At 33.8% G+C, this 16,249-nt stretch overlaps 1 protein-coding gene across 4 annotated transcripts in view; it reads right to left on the bottom strand.

Moving 5' to 3' along the window:
- Positions 1–16,249, bottom strand: part of FSTL5 (follistatin like 5) — a 365,217-nt gene that overhangs the window by 72,507 nt on the left and 276,461 nt on the right. For all 4 annotated transcript variants that reach the window (XM_077782912.1, XM_077782913.1, XM_021536555.3 and 1 more), the window contains one exon: positions 14,005–14,171. In XM_077782912.1, the coding sequence (XP_077639038.1) occupies positions 14,005–14,171 (167 nt within the window). The remainder of the gene's footprint in view (positions 1–14,004; positions 14,172–16,249) is intronic.

Genomic DNA, 16,249 nt, shown 5'->3' with positions numbered 1-16,249 from the left:
TGATTAATTCAGAACATCTAACTATATCTCCCATGCTGAGAAAGTCTTCATGCATTCCTAAGCTTGTATTACAAATGCTTAATGCAGAGGTCACCCTCTATTCTTGCTTCCTGAAATAAGACTTTGTAATGCATGAGCCCAGGCCAGTAGATGAATTTAGCAGGATTTGGCTGTATTCAGCAAATATGAGAAAAAGATTATTTCTCTGACTGTAAATTAATCTAAGAACACTGTACCTGTTTAAATAATTAAAATAGATATGTATGATTTTCCCTTTATTCTCTGGGATACAGTAAGGACTGCAATTTCACTTCATGAGGAAATAGTAACATCTATTAAATGGTAATATCCATTATTCTGCACAAAACATGCAACTGCTTTGTACTTTTCAAAAAATGCCAGTGGATTAAAAATTGGTTTTGCAGTTTTGAAATCCAACAATGTTCAAGCTTATTAAGAATCTGAAGAGGGATGACACAGAAAAGCAAAATAAAATACCTCAGTGTTAGATCACCAGTGAGAATAATGATTCATTTGATATGTAGATATGTAAAGAGAATTTGGAATTTTTTTCTTGTTTATGGCAGACACTAGACATAAGTGAGAGATTTGCCAAAGTACTAGAGCTCTTGAGGCTAGCCATAAAACATCACTAACCTTTTACTTCCCCAAGAACTCTGTAATTTTATGCTATCTTGTGATGAACCAGCAATAAGGACTGCTAATTTATTTAGACATTCAAAATCTCCAACTGAGTAGATGCAGTATATTTTAAATGGAAAATTCAGCATGCTCTGATACAGCTGTCTTTTTTATTGCTTCATGTTACAGAGAGATCTTCAGAATGACTCATATACCATTTAATTTTACTCCTTTTTAACAAACCAAATTGTTATATAATCAGATTAATCAGATAAATCTATTTGACATTAATTTCTCACATATTTTTCCAGTTAAGCTCTTAACCAATGAGATGAATTTATTATAATTTTCCAATTACCACAGTTTATTATCATTCCACCAAACTGTTCAATTTTTTTAAAGTCAGCTTTAATTGTAGATGTAGTTATTATTACACCCCAAGCTAGTTCTGCAAAGAGAAACTAGCTTTGCACTATACAGTTCACTTGGATCATATTTCAAAGTGTATCTAAGTATTAGAAGGGCCCAGGGAAGCAGAAGCACTAATGTAATTTACCCTGTAATGTGACTCAGTTTAGAGTTAGATTTGTGGAATGAACTTTTAGCAAGCACATCCCCATTTCTACTTTTCCTACACATTTTATTTGTAGAAAGAGTGCAAAGTCATCATTGAATATTCCCTAAATTTTTCTGATTCTAAAAATATCACAGTACATAATTAGACTTTGCTAAGATTTAATCTGTTTTCTAATACGTATACTACAAACTATTTAGTTTCAAATTTATAAAGTTTATTAGAGTTTTTAATCTTGTTATTACATAAAACACTGGATTTCAGTTTTAGTTGAATCAGTCCAAATCCCTTTTCTTATATTGCAAATAAATAATTCTTGGTTCCTGAACTACACTCATCTTGAAAAAAAAAAAAAAACAAACATTTTATTTCATAGAAACAAATTTCTCCAGATGTTTCTTTACAAACTCAAGAGAATCTACAAAAGAAAGAAAACAAATAACCCTTAAATTTTTGTATTACTCAGTTTTTCATCTAATTATTATCTAGTCAATCTCATGTATTTATGAATTATCCAGGAGTGAGACAGACTAGTAGGTAGAATGTCTTCAAGGTTTATGTAATCCACAAAAGCCCTGTGGGATAAATTTCAGGTTGTCACAAACTCCTTTATGTACATGTGATAAACCAATAAACAAATAACAAAAATATATTTTTAAACAACTTTCAAATATCTTGCAGACAAAACTACCTAAACCAAAAAAGAAATATATTGGTTGAGAATCCCCTACTATGTGGCAGCTGAAGAGGATCTATCAGGGGAGGTGGCAGGGAAAAACAAGTAAACCTAGTACCTTAAAATTATTTAAGAATCAAAATTATTCATTTTGGTCCATTCTTAGCATACTAGGGGAAAAAAAGCATATTTTAACTCACATAGTTTTTCTAAAGTTGATCTCTAATTTTAAATTCAGCATTAATGTTTTATCTAAAGACAACAGTAGAAAGAAAAGAAGGCCCGTCACACATTAATTGGGTTATTAATACAATCCCACTTGTGTCAGTTTATTATCCAGAACATCATGTAAGAAATGGGCACATACATGCTTAGAAAGATTCTGGATATAACTGATACACTAAACAATTTTTTTTTTCAACTACACACCTGATTACATACAATAAAGTGAATGACATCCATTCCTTGCCACCTTTTTCTCTTTTCTTATAAGATTAAAGTATTGGCAGTTTGAATGCCAGCACAGCAGCTTCACTTAATAAGGGTTTAGCCAAGATTGGCACACTCAATAATTCTGAAATATTCTTCTTAGAACCTTTTAAATAAACAAAAAATTCCAGTCACTTGAACTAAGCACTCAGTATGAACTGGAGTACTACAAACAGATGCTGAATTTACACTAATAAAATAATGAAAGCTGAGACAATTTACATCTAATACTAATCTTGGTTATCTAAGCATCACACACACTGCCTTTGCTCAAACCACTAATACAACAATCCATGTCCATCAGTCTAATTCTTTATCACAAGAAATCTTTACTGGCAGGATTGATTCCCTGATATCAATGAAACAAAAGACACTTCAAGGTCATTGGCAGCTACCTTTTACAGTAAACACAGAAACTATTTCTTCAGGAAAAATTCTTTGGGTTTTGCTTTGGAGTTCGTTTTCTTTGTTTGTTTTGTTTTCCGTTTATACTGAAATGAACTCTGATATTTTTAATATCATTGTATCATCCTGTAAGACATTGGAAGAACATCCTGGTATAAAACAAGAAAAATTAGACTGTTCAAAAATTTTTCAGTAAAAAAAAAAAATTTACAGCATACCGTGGCACTAACAAACATATTTTCTAGAGCTGTATCAAGTAGGATTTCCATTCTTTTATGGATATGAAGCCAAGATGTTATGATAAGCCCACAGGTATCACATATTTTGATGGTTTTCATACACAAAGGCAATAGCATAATGCTGAACTAGCAAAATATTATTCCTTTCTATACATTATTATCAATAAGATATATCTGTTTCTTCTTTCTGTTACATGTCTTTCTGTTACAACTCATCTGTGTTCAAGTCATAAAATGAGGTTGGAATTTCCACATTTCAAAAGGGATTGTGAATAGTCATAACAAACATTTTCTGGATGCTATTAACAAATAAATATTGCTGATACACTTTGCTATTATTAAACGCTCATTTTTGCTATACATAAAACATTTACTATATCTTGTTGCAGCTAAACTGTGTATTTATTTAAAAACAAAGTACCTAATAGAGGCAGACATGTTTCCCATGCATTACAATAGTTCTTAAAAAAAACCTGAACGCAAGTACTTTCAATTGCAGTTTAAAAATAAGGCCACAAACTCCAGTTAAATGAAACACTTATATAAAAATTTATATGCAAATGACACCATCACACTGAGTCATGACCACATTACTGTGCTCCCTTTAAATTAACAGGTTCCCTCTTCTCTGAGACATCCATTACTTCAATTTTACCACTGCTCTGCCAGTCACAATAAGCACTTTTTTACTGCTGAAACAATAGCTAACTCTTTGTTAGCACACTTCAAGTTTCTACAAGATGTAACAAAATAATTTTACTTCTTAGTAAACCCTTGTGTCCTGTAATTAATTTTTGCTTTTCTAATACTGTTTTCTGTAATGGGCCCAAAAATTTTTTATAAGTGCAAGTCCTTTACGAAACATGAAGGAATATACACTATATTTTCTTTTTTCACCCTTGTTCTTTGCTTTTATTTTAAACAATGAAACAGCACTACTCATTAGGAAGATTCTATGCTACTGTCACCATATAAAACTGTATTACTGAAGTACCATAATATGATATTTTTCTTATATACAGTATAGTCTTTGGAAAACTGAAATGTACAAAAGCTCTTTTTCTCTAGCTAACCCTTGGTTTCAATTATATTTTACTCCAGTTATAACTCTATGATTAGCTGTTGCCAACTAATCATAGAATCCATGTCAGAAATAAGGTCTCTATTAATACAGAGGGGTGGGAGAAAAGGCAGCTTTTTCTCCCCTGCCTTCCTTTTGACATGTTAATTGTTCAATAATCACAGGTTAAACTTCAAAGTCTTTTTCATGAATGAATTTCTCATCTGATATTACAGTTATGTATATCATGATAAAAATGTGAAGGCAAATAGGATTTCCGTCATCTTTCATTAATTATAGCTTACAATAGTAGGAACTTCACAGAATTCATGGCATTTGCCAAACTACTGCACAAAATTTTAAGTATCTTGTAGACAAAAGTCGGATGGCCTTGCTATTTTACTTTGCTAGAGTATGGCAATTCCATTCTACTTGTCATTAGCACAAACAGGTCTGTAAAGACAGATTTTTACCTAGAAGTAGCACATATTCTAGAAAAGAAGACATAGCCTCCTCCCACTTAAATAACAGAACTATTTGAAATAAAATGCTTAAAAAAATGGACACATAAATATGCTTTAAAGCCAGACAACATACTTCACATGAGAGTGATAAGACTGTGATTTTAATAAGGTGCTCTGAAATTTATTTTCTATGTAAAAAAAATATATTTTTTCTCTTCAAGACTTAATTAAGTAACCATAGCAAATGCTTATAATTTGAAAACATTACTATATTTCCCTTTGAAAGTGCTATAAAATAATGTTCATCAGCAAACCCAAAACATACTTAGCTTTTGAGTTAGTGTCAAAAAATCCAATCACTTCTATCTCTTTTTATCCATAAAAGTATAATAAAGAATGCAGATTCAATAATATTCTATAAACTCACCTGAATTCTCCTTACTCAAGGAAAATTTTTTTATACCAAACCAAAATAGATATTATTTAGAAGCACTGTTTCAACTTCCCTACTTCTGGTTGTAGTTTTAAGCCAGGCATACATGAAAGGAGAATCAGATGAACATCATTAATAGATTTCTTTCCTAAATCACACTAAATTAGGAAAACCTTTAGATTACTTTATCTCTCCTTTTGAACAGATCAATGAAAACATTCTGCTATGGATACAAAGGCTCTTGTATATACCCAGACAGGAAAAGTTCTGAATGAATCCTTTACAAAGGCAGCCCTAGATTATAAAGATAGTAATGTAAGAACAGTACAAAAATGAAAGAGAAGGAAGAACACACATGAAGGTGAAAAAATGAACAGGTGAAAGATGAATCAGTCTGAGCTAAAGAAGATCTGATTAAATTTAGATATGAATGGATACATGGTGTCAGGTATATGAGTAGATAGATCACTGGCCAGTTTGATTCAGAGAAATCTTAAATATCATAATTTGAAAAATCATGACAGATATATCCTCTTCTGTTGTTATCCAGTCAGAATTCACAAAATGATCAGACTTGGTCTAGACAAACAATTTGCTTCATGTTCACTTTTGCAAGTAATGGTACCAATTATTTTTTAGGTGGGTAGAAATTTTCTTCCTATGTCAGTACTAAGTAAATGCTCTTGTACAATTCTGCAGTATTTTTAAAAAGTATTATTCTTTTTGAAAATATATAAATGCCAGTTAAGCCAGATTCCCAACAGGTAATTATATCCTACCTCTCCTAATTTTTCCTTCTGGGCTGCTTGTGAGGGTGGGCCAGACATGATTTGTCTTTTTTTTTTTTTTTTCCTTCGTATTTAAGCAATTGTGCCTCTCTGTTCAATGAAACTGACTCCTGGATATCAAAGCATTTTTATTGCTGGTGATATAGCCCTCCTATTTAATGTACTACAGCAATGATTGGAAAGTCAGGACTGTGAGCCACAGGAGGCCATTATTAACAAAGCATCTTTCTCATGCTCTTAAGAAGGAATGACCTTTACTGCTAGCTGTAGTGTAGTCAGGTTGCTCTTTCAAGACTTCTTTTCTAAAATAATAACCTGAAAAGCTCAGTATTCTTTCTGTGTGCTATAAAACCCTTTCACATAATTCTTCTGAAAGCTGTGAAAAGCATTAAGTCTGCTAGGATAGCAAAAACTACTGCAAAATGACCTGGAAAAGGTGGAGAAATAAATATGTAACTAGTAATAAAATTATTCAGAAATGATACTGTTTTTCACCCAGTTGATGGATGTATAGAGCAGAAGTGAGGTCTATAACCATACAAAAAATTGAACTGCAATTTTTTGATGACCTAATCAGAAATTAATAGCACAAAATGAATTTGCTAGTAACACCAATATTGAACACAGACATAACCTGCATCTTTATACAGATATATAGAAAAAAACAGAGAAAACAATGAATTTGAACTGAAAGAAAAGTTTAAGGAAGAAAGATACTATAGGAGTGAAAAAAAGATGCTTAAGAATTTTAGAAGTCATTTTGTAACACAAAATATAAAACAGCTTTCCACTAATTTTGAAATACAGGGAAAATGGGCAAGAGCCAAAAAAAAAAAAAAAAGCATGATAAAAGTTCTGGTGCCTAAAACAAAAAGGAGTAGAAGTTACTCCTGAATTCAAACCCCAAATGTACTTGATAGACACCTGGATGTGCAGCTATCCTGCACCCCCTGGATTAGCTTTGGGATGTTCCTAACTGAGCACACTGGTCTAAGGTGCAGGATAATACTCTCATCCATTTACCCAAATTCCATCTTTCATTATTCATTATCAGGAAAGACACAGCAGAAAACATGTTCTCCTGAAAAAAGATGGGAATTGATCAGTAATAGATGTGATTATTGTACAGTAGGGAAAAAATATAGTTTTGGGACTTTTATTTTTTAGACTTTCTATAGTTCTCATACAACACGAATGGAACTTGGGAAATATTACATGGCAGGTACATGCCCCCAGGTAATTGAGCCAAGCATCCGCTCCTAGAGCTGAACTTGCAAGACCAAGAGTGTCAAAAATGGCTTTACAAAATCAGTTGGCATTAGATATGTTATTATTAAAGGAACATGTAGAATGTTAACTCTTACTGAAACACAGTGTTGCATTACCATTCCCCATGCAACATCAACATTTCAAGAAGCCCAAGCCAAAAAGAAAGAAATCACCGATCAAATATCAGAGCATTTCCAATCACTCCAAAATCAAGGCTAGCTTCCTGGCCGATGTCCATATTCTAATCCTTGTGACCTGTGGGGTGGGGACAAGGGCTATAATGAAAATTGGGTTGATGATTGCAACTGGAATTTCATTCTTAATTGTTGGGATACCTATGGTGCACTGTATAATTGTGTCATTATCCTGCCTTTTTTATATTTTGTCTGACTTTTCTACAAACACATCATCCTCATGGATAGCCTGTGAAATGAAAAAAAGGTCCCAGGAAGACACTGTTTGTGCCACAGGGAGATGTACGAGACTTAAAAGACCACAATTGCCTCAAACATTGTCAAGGCCACAGCAGCATGAAGTTGAAATAAGCACAGAAGACAGGAATTTTCAACACGAAGAGGCTTATTCCAGGCCTAGAGGAGCTGAAGTTTGGTTAACATCCTGGTTAATGCATCCAGACAAGAATTCCCACTATGGCAAACTGTGGGAAATGAAACAGCTGCTTTATACATACCACCCTCAGTAATGGGAACATCTGTGAACACTCATGGATACCCACAAATTGGACTACAGAAAAGTGTCACCTCCAGAATGACTCTGGGACTCCCAATACTGAGAAGACCAGGGTGAAGAAGGACCAATGGGAGGTCTTTGGATGCACAGTGTGGTGATTATTTTCTTATTGATCTCTCCCTCCTTCACTTCCTCCCTGCTGTTTCCTATTTCTACCTATGTGCCTCACATTTACTGCTAAATAAAATCCATACTACTGATTTTGACATATGGTCTCATTTTCAAATTAATTCAGGCAGAGGCATCTCTCAACAATCAGATCATAACAAGTGAAGTAGAAAAGAAAACAAAACTGGCATTCAACTCATGAAATACAAAAGAAAATATAATATGCATCTTACTTAAAAGAAAAACTGTGTAACAGATAAAGGGTAATTCAATATAGATAAAAATAGAAACATGCTGACTTTGATGAGTCACTGTTAATCAAATCCAACCACCCCATCAGAAAAATTAGTAGAAAATATCTGAGAGATGTAATGTGTTTAAGAGGTGTCATAAGCATAATGTACAAGGAAAGCCTGCAACTAGGCTTTTAAAATGAACTTCATATGCAATCAAGTTATAGATATACAATTTGATTGATATATATATATATATATATATATATATATATGTTGTGTTTGTAACACACAAAATACCACATAGAAGATCACACACCAAAATTTCTGGACTTCAATTTACTAATTAAAGCTCAAAATAAACTGAATAGGATCCAGATTTTGTATTGAACAAGACTGCCAGCTTTTTGCTTATGGCATTTTATTTGTTCATTGTTGGACTATGAGTTACATCCAAGAAGGACGAGGTTAGGAGCATCACTTCAAAGGGAAGAAGGTTCTGGGGCTCCCTTCATGTCATAGGACCTCACATAAGCAATAAGATGGCCCATGGCAACACTTCAGGGAGGAGGGAAAACCTCAGGAATAAAACAAGAGCATGCAGAGCTTGCCACAGTAAATCACAGAGTCAGTGCATTGACTGCAAGCAGGCATTCCCTCTTTTAGGATATTTGAGAATAAAGAAATGTATGTGAACTTTGAATATCTTTTTGTCAAGGTTTAGGAATGGTATTCCCTAATGTAATGTTCCTGCTGAGACTTGCCAAACCATGTGGAGTTAGATCACCCCCCCCCCTTGTCATGTGGCAGGCTGGGGAGAACTGGAGGAACAAGAGGGAAACATCATGGGTTGAGGTGAGAATAATCTACTGGAAATAACAATGAAATAAGAAAACAAACAGTAACAGCAACAATACTAATGACAGGTTATGCAAGAAGAAAAGAAGTGAACTACTCATACATGATTGCTCACCTGCCTCCACAGCTGACTGCTCCCTTTGCCATGCTACTCATGTGGAAGGGACTCCTTCTCCCATTCTCAAAAAATGATGTGAGGTAGTAGAATACTGTCTGGGTCCTAGACATGCTCCTTCCTGGCTACTGCAAAAATTTAATATGACCAGCCAGAACCAGGACACTATTTGGTTTTGACTATTAATTTTCACTTTCTTTAAATTTAAGTCCTCTAGTTTATAGTCTAACTTTTTTTTTTTTTTTAATTACTTTTAAGAGTTGTTTAATGTGATTTGAGGAAAAGATTGAAGAATATTTCTCTGAAATTTATGGTTCATCTGGGATTCTGTCAGAAGTGCAAACACACATGCGTGTGCACACACACACATTTTTCTTAGACTGAGCATTCATATTTCTAACATTGTGTTAAAGTCATAACTGTGCTGTATTAAGAAAAATTCAACAGTGCAAGAAGAGAAGTTTGCATGTAGGCCCATTCTATCTCATGGGAGAAAACAATGTGAAAAGGAATAATTCATTAGGTTCTCCTGAGATTTTTCTTAAGAATAATAAAAGGGGAAACACAGAATGGGAAGCTGGAAGAAAAAGAAGAGGTCAGATGTCTAGAGTCCTTTCAAGGAAAGGTGTTTAGTGTTTTGGACAATCTGAAAACCTTTCTGTCATCAGTTTCTGATAACAACTCTACAGAATGGAAGCTATTGTGTTCTTTAAAGAATGTCAGTTTTTATTGATATTCTCCATTACAGTATTTTGTGTTTTCTTGGTGGGTGAAGGGCATAGATGTGAAGAAGAAAATGCTGACTGCCACCAAAAAAGGGTCAACTTTAATGTGCAAATTAATTTTAACAAGATAAACAAATCAGAAGTTTTGAGAAAAAGGTAACCTATATAAAACTTCAAAAACCGCAAAATGGAAACATTACATGCTTTCCATGAAGGCAGCCTAAAGAGAGATACAATGATCTTTTACCAAAAGGAAAAAGTTGAGCTACACTATTTTGAAAAGTTACTGTTAAACGTTGCACGTGAGCAAACCATCCGAGTAGAACTTCAATAAATGTAAGAAAAAGGGCCAAGATCTTACAAGAAAAGTATGATTGCTCACATGTATTGGAAAGAACCTGAAGGCAAAAACGGAATAAAGTATCAGAAAATGAATAAAGTAAAATAAGTTACAAAGACTTGAAAAAGTGAATTAATTAACACTAAAAAAGTAATATGTATTGCATTTGGGAAATACATCTGCTATTTTTAAATAGGAATTATTATCTGTAATGAATAGTAGGTTAGATTAAAAAAAGAGGAAAGTGTAAAGCCAAATATTAAATTTAAGATGCAGGATAACAGCAAGGAAAAAAAGCCTTTCCATATGTGTACTGAAATATCATCAAAATGCCCTGTGATATCAGTTCTGCAGTGAGTCATGGCACAATTATATTACAATTTAAGTAAAATATGCAGAGGCATATAATTTCACTCAGATGGGTGCTAATTATCCTTGCCTCCCATCAGTTTCAGTAAGAGAAGGATTAGTAGCAAGATGCAGTACTTCTACAAAAAGTAGTTATAAGTATCATAAGAGTTGAGGAGTACTAAGGACTTCTAAAATTATTGACTAGATATTATCAGTAATGTTATTAACACACACTTCATAGAACATTTTTAAATATACTATTTAAATACAAATTTCTGTTATCATCCTTTGAAAGTCAAACAGTATTTCTTAGTATTTCTTTAAAATGTCTTACAATATACAAGACACTAGTTATCATGAAGACTCCTTTTTAGCTACTCCACAGTTCACAGCGTTAGAGATATATCTTGTACACTTTAATAGAGGAGTAGAATATTAAAAAAAAAACCTCCAAAAGAACCTATCAATATCAGTTTAGACATGGACTCCTTTCCTTCTTGTTGCATTTTTCCATTTGACAAAATACTAGGACATTATATTGTTCTGTGTTTGTCCCTCTTCAAAGTAAATAGCTTAATTCATACCAAGAACAAGATAGTGCAAAAGCTAAATTTCTATGTATGAGCACTTCCTATGATTTACAAAATTACACTGTCACTACTGCTTAGTCTGACTGATTTCCTATATATGTGTTGACTTCCAGTTATGTTGAAGTTTGATCCATTTTACTGAAAAAACCCCAAAACCCTAACTATCTATCTTCCCAGGTCAGTGTTTGCCTTGTCATTTTCAGAAAATGTACTGCTCTTTACACAACATTATTAGTCTTGAGATGCTCAGATGTGGTTCTTGTATAACTGAGTAAATTAAGAATTCCCAGAGTTAGGCAAACATCATTATAGTTTATAATGTAGCCATAGTAAAACTTAGATTACACTGCTTCTGGGGACATCTTATATTATACAAGGAGTATAGAATCTAGAAATAAAGAGACACAAATCAAATCTGTGAAAACGGTGAAAAGTAAAATAAATTTTGAAGAAAAAAAGGTCTGGGGATGAATATAACTCAATGTCTTTCTCTCCATTCTTTGTTTCTTCTTTTAATCCAGACACCATTAATTCTTTCTTTCCCCCTATTTTACTTTATCTAGAAAGAGATATTAATATCCCACATATATATATTTGAGCTCTATTAATTTTAGTGCCTCACTCCGTGAATATTTAATATGACCTTCTCTTTCTGTATTTGAATTGTAACTAAACTGTTAAGGGACTAAACTATAACTTAATTTTTGCTTATGTACAGTGAGGCTCCTGTGGATCCACTTCTCAGATTTGTCTGAGAATGCCCCTGGGTGGCATTCCAGCTTTCAGATGTGCCAACTGCACCACTGAGTTTCATGTCACCTTGCTGAGGGTGCCCTCGATCCCACTGTCTGTGTCATTGACAGAGATGTTGAAGAGCACTAGGCTAAAGACAGACCCCTGAGGGACACCTCTTGTCACTGGCCCCCATTTAGACACAATGACAGAGTTGTTGACCACAACCTCTGGCTCCATCCATCTATCCATTCCATCCATCCATCCAGAAGAATGTTGCATGGAACCATATAGAAGGCCTTGCAGAAGTCTAGATAGGTGACATCTGTTGGTCCTGCCTTGTCAACCACAGCCATAACTGGATCATAGAAAGTCACCAGATTGGTCAGGCAATTGGTCAAGTCCTTCAAGATAAACCTGCTCCAATGTAGGTGTTTTGCATATCTGCTTCACCAAGGAGTACCTTCTGCTCTTCCAGCTTTAGACTTACGTCTTCTGTTTCTTGCACTTTTTTGTTCTCTAATCTCTCTCTCTCTCCCTCTTTTTTATTCCCTTTTTTTAAATTTTCTTTTGGAGGTGCCATGGGTGTGTCTGAGCTGCTGCCCTGTTGATGGTCCCTTAGGAAGGGCTGCATACAGCACATGACATCCCCTGCCCTTTTCCCTGAGAGGCCACACCTGTGACCCCTACTGCCAATTCCTGGGCACCTGCACTCAGGAAAAGAACTTTCTCTGGTGGTTTTTCTTTTTTGTTTTTGTGTTTTTGGTTTTGTTTGGCTTTTTTCATACTCAAATATGTATGTATCTAGCTTAGAAATCACTTGCTCTTTTCATGTCTGCAAAAAAGCCAGCTTAACCTTTGAGTCTGAAGCCGAGCTCTTAGCTTCGTTTCCATTCATCATTTCCCTTTTATTTCTGTGAGTACAGATGCATGTTCCTTTTTCTATCAACAGCTCATGCCATCTATTACACTTAGAATTGACTAGTAAGAACTCCAAATAATGGTTTTGAGCGTCAGGAATATTTACAGAAATGTAACAAATATTGCAGACAGGATCTTGCGGACATGGGCAAGACACTTTTCAATGTAAGTCATGTGATTAATATCAAACTAACAAAAGCAATTCTTATTTAATAGAGAGCTTTTCAGATTATGTTGGGTTGATCCTAAGTCTTAAAACCATCACTTAAATCAAGATGAGCTTTTGAGCTTTGAAATTGTCTATTATTTTACAAACCACCACTCTGAGGAAGCTCAGCTTACCACCAGAATTAACAAAACCAGACATAATAGAGAGATGTATGGGAACAATTTCCACCTTAAAAATAAACCATTAATTAAAAAAAGAAATAAAAATTGAGAAACTAGGTATTTGATTGTAGCAATATTTCACACACATACAGTTCAGGTGATTTCAGACTCACTTGGGTTAGACAGCACAACTCCCAGTGTAACAATTTGTCCACATTTAGAACTTTGCTAATGCAAAATGGCCAAAACAAAGAGAGCATACCCAGAAGCATACAAAATTTAGATGAAAGCTTATTTTTAGGACATAATGCTAATACTCGTTTTCTACTTTCCACTGTATTTTTAGGTCATGGCAATGTTAGGTGGCAAACACTTGCCTTCCTGAAAAAAAAAGATTTACAAATTATACTAATATTTTGTTTTTCATTCTTTGAGAGGTACCATATATACTGCTGAATGTTTGGAGGAATGGGCAAAACAACTAATTGTATTATGAAATACTTATTTCGGGAAAAAAAATAGATGTCTATTGAACTATTATAAAAGAAATCTTATTATGATCTGTTTGTACATGAAAATGTTCATGTCACAGATTTCTCTTTTCTTCTAAATATGTGAAGACTGTATAAGCCTGAATGTATAATGCTGACTGTATTTTGGTCTGCAATTTAGCCCTCATGTTCTTTTACAGCTATATTTATGTTTTAAATGATTGGTCTGTGAAACATATTTTCTCTATATTTAACAGGGGTTCAAATACACAGCAAATAAAACCAGGCATAATTTGTGGCATATCATTTCCATGTCTTTTCTTTGAAACATCAGGAGTATGTAGCATGTAATGCATCACTTTTCTATTATTTATGAGAGGTTTTCATAAAAATCTGTTAAATAGAACTTTCTGTTACTTACACTGATATCTTCCAAATCTAAGCTGTTCAGAATTACATTGTTCCTCTTCCAGATGATGGGAGGTCTCAAGGTTCCCTGGATGCCACAACTTAAGACAGCACTCTGTCCCACTGTTGCTGCAGTGGTGCTTATTTTTTGATCTTCAGGCAGATTCAGCTGAACTACATCTGCAAAAAAATGTATTGTTTGTAAGATCAAGAAGCAGGCAGTTTAATGAGCTTAATTAGTTTGAACTTTTTGTATACTGGTAATTTAAGAAATTTAACAGGAACAAAAGTAAAAAGAGCTTCCAAAAACCCCAGCAAGTTCAGCGTATTTCATATAAAGGTCAGCATGACATTTCAATTAAATTGACTGACAAGTATCAGCCTGTAAGAAGCAGCATTTAACATGAAAGTGAATTCCAGAGGTAGGACTGTAATACACATGACTGCATATCCAAAGTCAGACACTGGAAGTGATCTGACAGTTCAGGCAGGCAGAGTGGACTAGTCAGATCATTTATTCTATATTTTCAGGCTAACTAGTTATTCCTCATTACTCAATGTTTGAAAAAATCTTTTAAAAATTCAGACATATGTGATAGGAATCGAGACCTTTAAACTTTCTCTGTTCATCTATTTACTAAGTAGCTCCAATTTTAACAGAAGGCCATTTCACTTCTATGTCCCAGAACTCATTTGGACAGTTGCAAAAAAAGGAGTGATACACATCAAACTGATGAAACACTGCACACTTTTCCCTCTTGTGTAATTGCCTTAAGTTACAGGCTGATCATCTGAGAGTTAGCTTTTCACCTGTGGTGAGCCTGACTAAACATAACCTACTAAAATTCTATACTTGTAAGGATTTTCTCATATTGGATAAAAGAACAACATAGAAACTGAAGATCATCCAAATAAATTTTTTTCCACTCAGCTGCTAAAGGATGAAAAATCTCTGGTTTTCATCTTTCATTCTTCAACTACAAATGACATCATGGGTCTATTCTCTTTTATTTATGAAAATACTTTCATATAAGAGACATTAAGTCTTTCATTATAGCAAAGAAGGAACTTGTAAGGAAGCTAAGATCTTCTATAAGTTCATTTCAGCCTCATACAAGCAATACTTTGTAATTAACACTTCCTCCCACCCTCCTTCCAACCCCTCACCTACAAGTGCAAGCATTAGAAAAGCATGAAAGTAAGCTTAGCTGTTCAATAATTAAATTCTTTAAAAATGTGATTTAAAAATATAATTTTATACTTATTTCTAAAGAGAGCCCCTCTGATTCTTTCTTCTTTCAAAAGGAATATACTCTATGACTCAAAACATGAGTGACAGTACCCACCAGATATGCCGAAAAGAGACTGAACTTTCTTAACTAGATGCATTACCTGACACAATGCTTTACACTAAGGAAAATTAAATGTGCCAATTAAATTAAATTTATTCTTCTGATGTTTACTGTACTTTTTAAAATATACTGCATCCTCAGAAGCACTTCATTTTCTGTTACAGGAGATGGTTCTTCAGTGACACTATCTTTCAGACAGTGAAACATAGCTGCATGGCTCCTGAATGATTCAGAACTTCTGGTAGCCAGCTAATAGTACACATATTTTGCTTCTTTATTCAGGTCACTATGCAAAGATCTCAAAAGTGAGGTAAGTATTCTGGTATTTCATTTATAAATTTATATTATCTGTATATTTTAAAGTCACTATTCAATCCAGGAAAGGCATGACATCAGCTGGTGTTGTAGGGCTGTCTATGCTAGCTGCCAACCTTCACATGATAAACCGACACAGGCAACTTAAATTCTACAAGATTTAAAAGTCATTTTTCAATTAACTTCAGTATTACTATGAATGCGTACATAAACAAGCACAGTCACTGTTGCAGATGTATATAATTTTTAGAAGATGGCACTAGAAAAGAGAGCATCTGTCAAATATAAAGCTTAAGATTTCCTACATGAGCAAGGATATTCTGAAATCAAAACTGAGAGGCTGTAATTTGGTTGACACCAAGAGTTCAAATATTTTTTAACATTTTCAAACTGTCTTGGTTTTAAAAATAATAATAACCTTATAATAAATAATAATTAAGATAATGATAATAATAGCAACAAAAACAATAGTAATAACATAGGATTACAGCAGTAATTTTGCCAGAGAAAACTCACAAAGAATTTCTGAAAAAATTTGCAGTCTTCAATATAATATATTGATAAGCTATTCAGAATTTTTATTTCATGACT

The sequence above is a fragment of the Lonchura striata genome, chromosome 4, assembly GCF_046129695.1.
Source record: "Lonchura striata isolate bLonStr1 chromosome 4, bLonStr1.mat, whole genome shotgun sequence".
NCBI lineage: Eukaryota > Metazoa > Chordata > Aves > Passeriformes > Estrildidae > Lonchura > Lonchura striata.
This window is presented reverse-complemented; position numbering and strand designations above follow the sequence as displayed.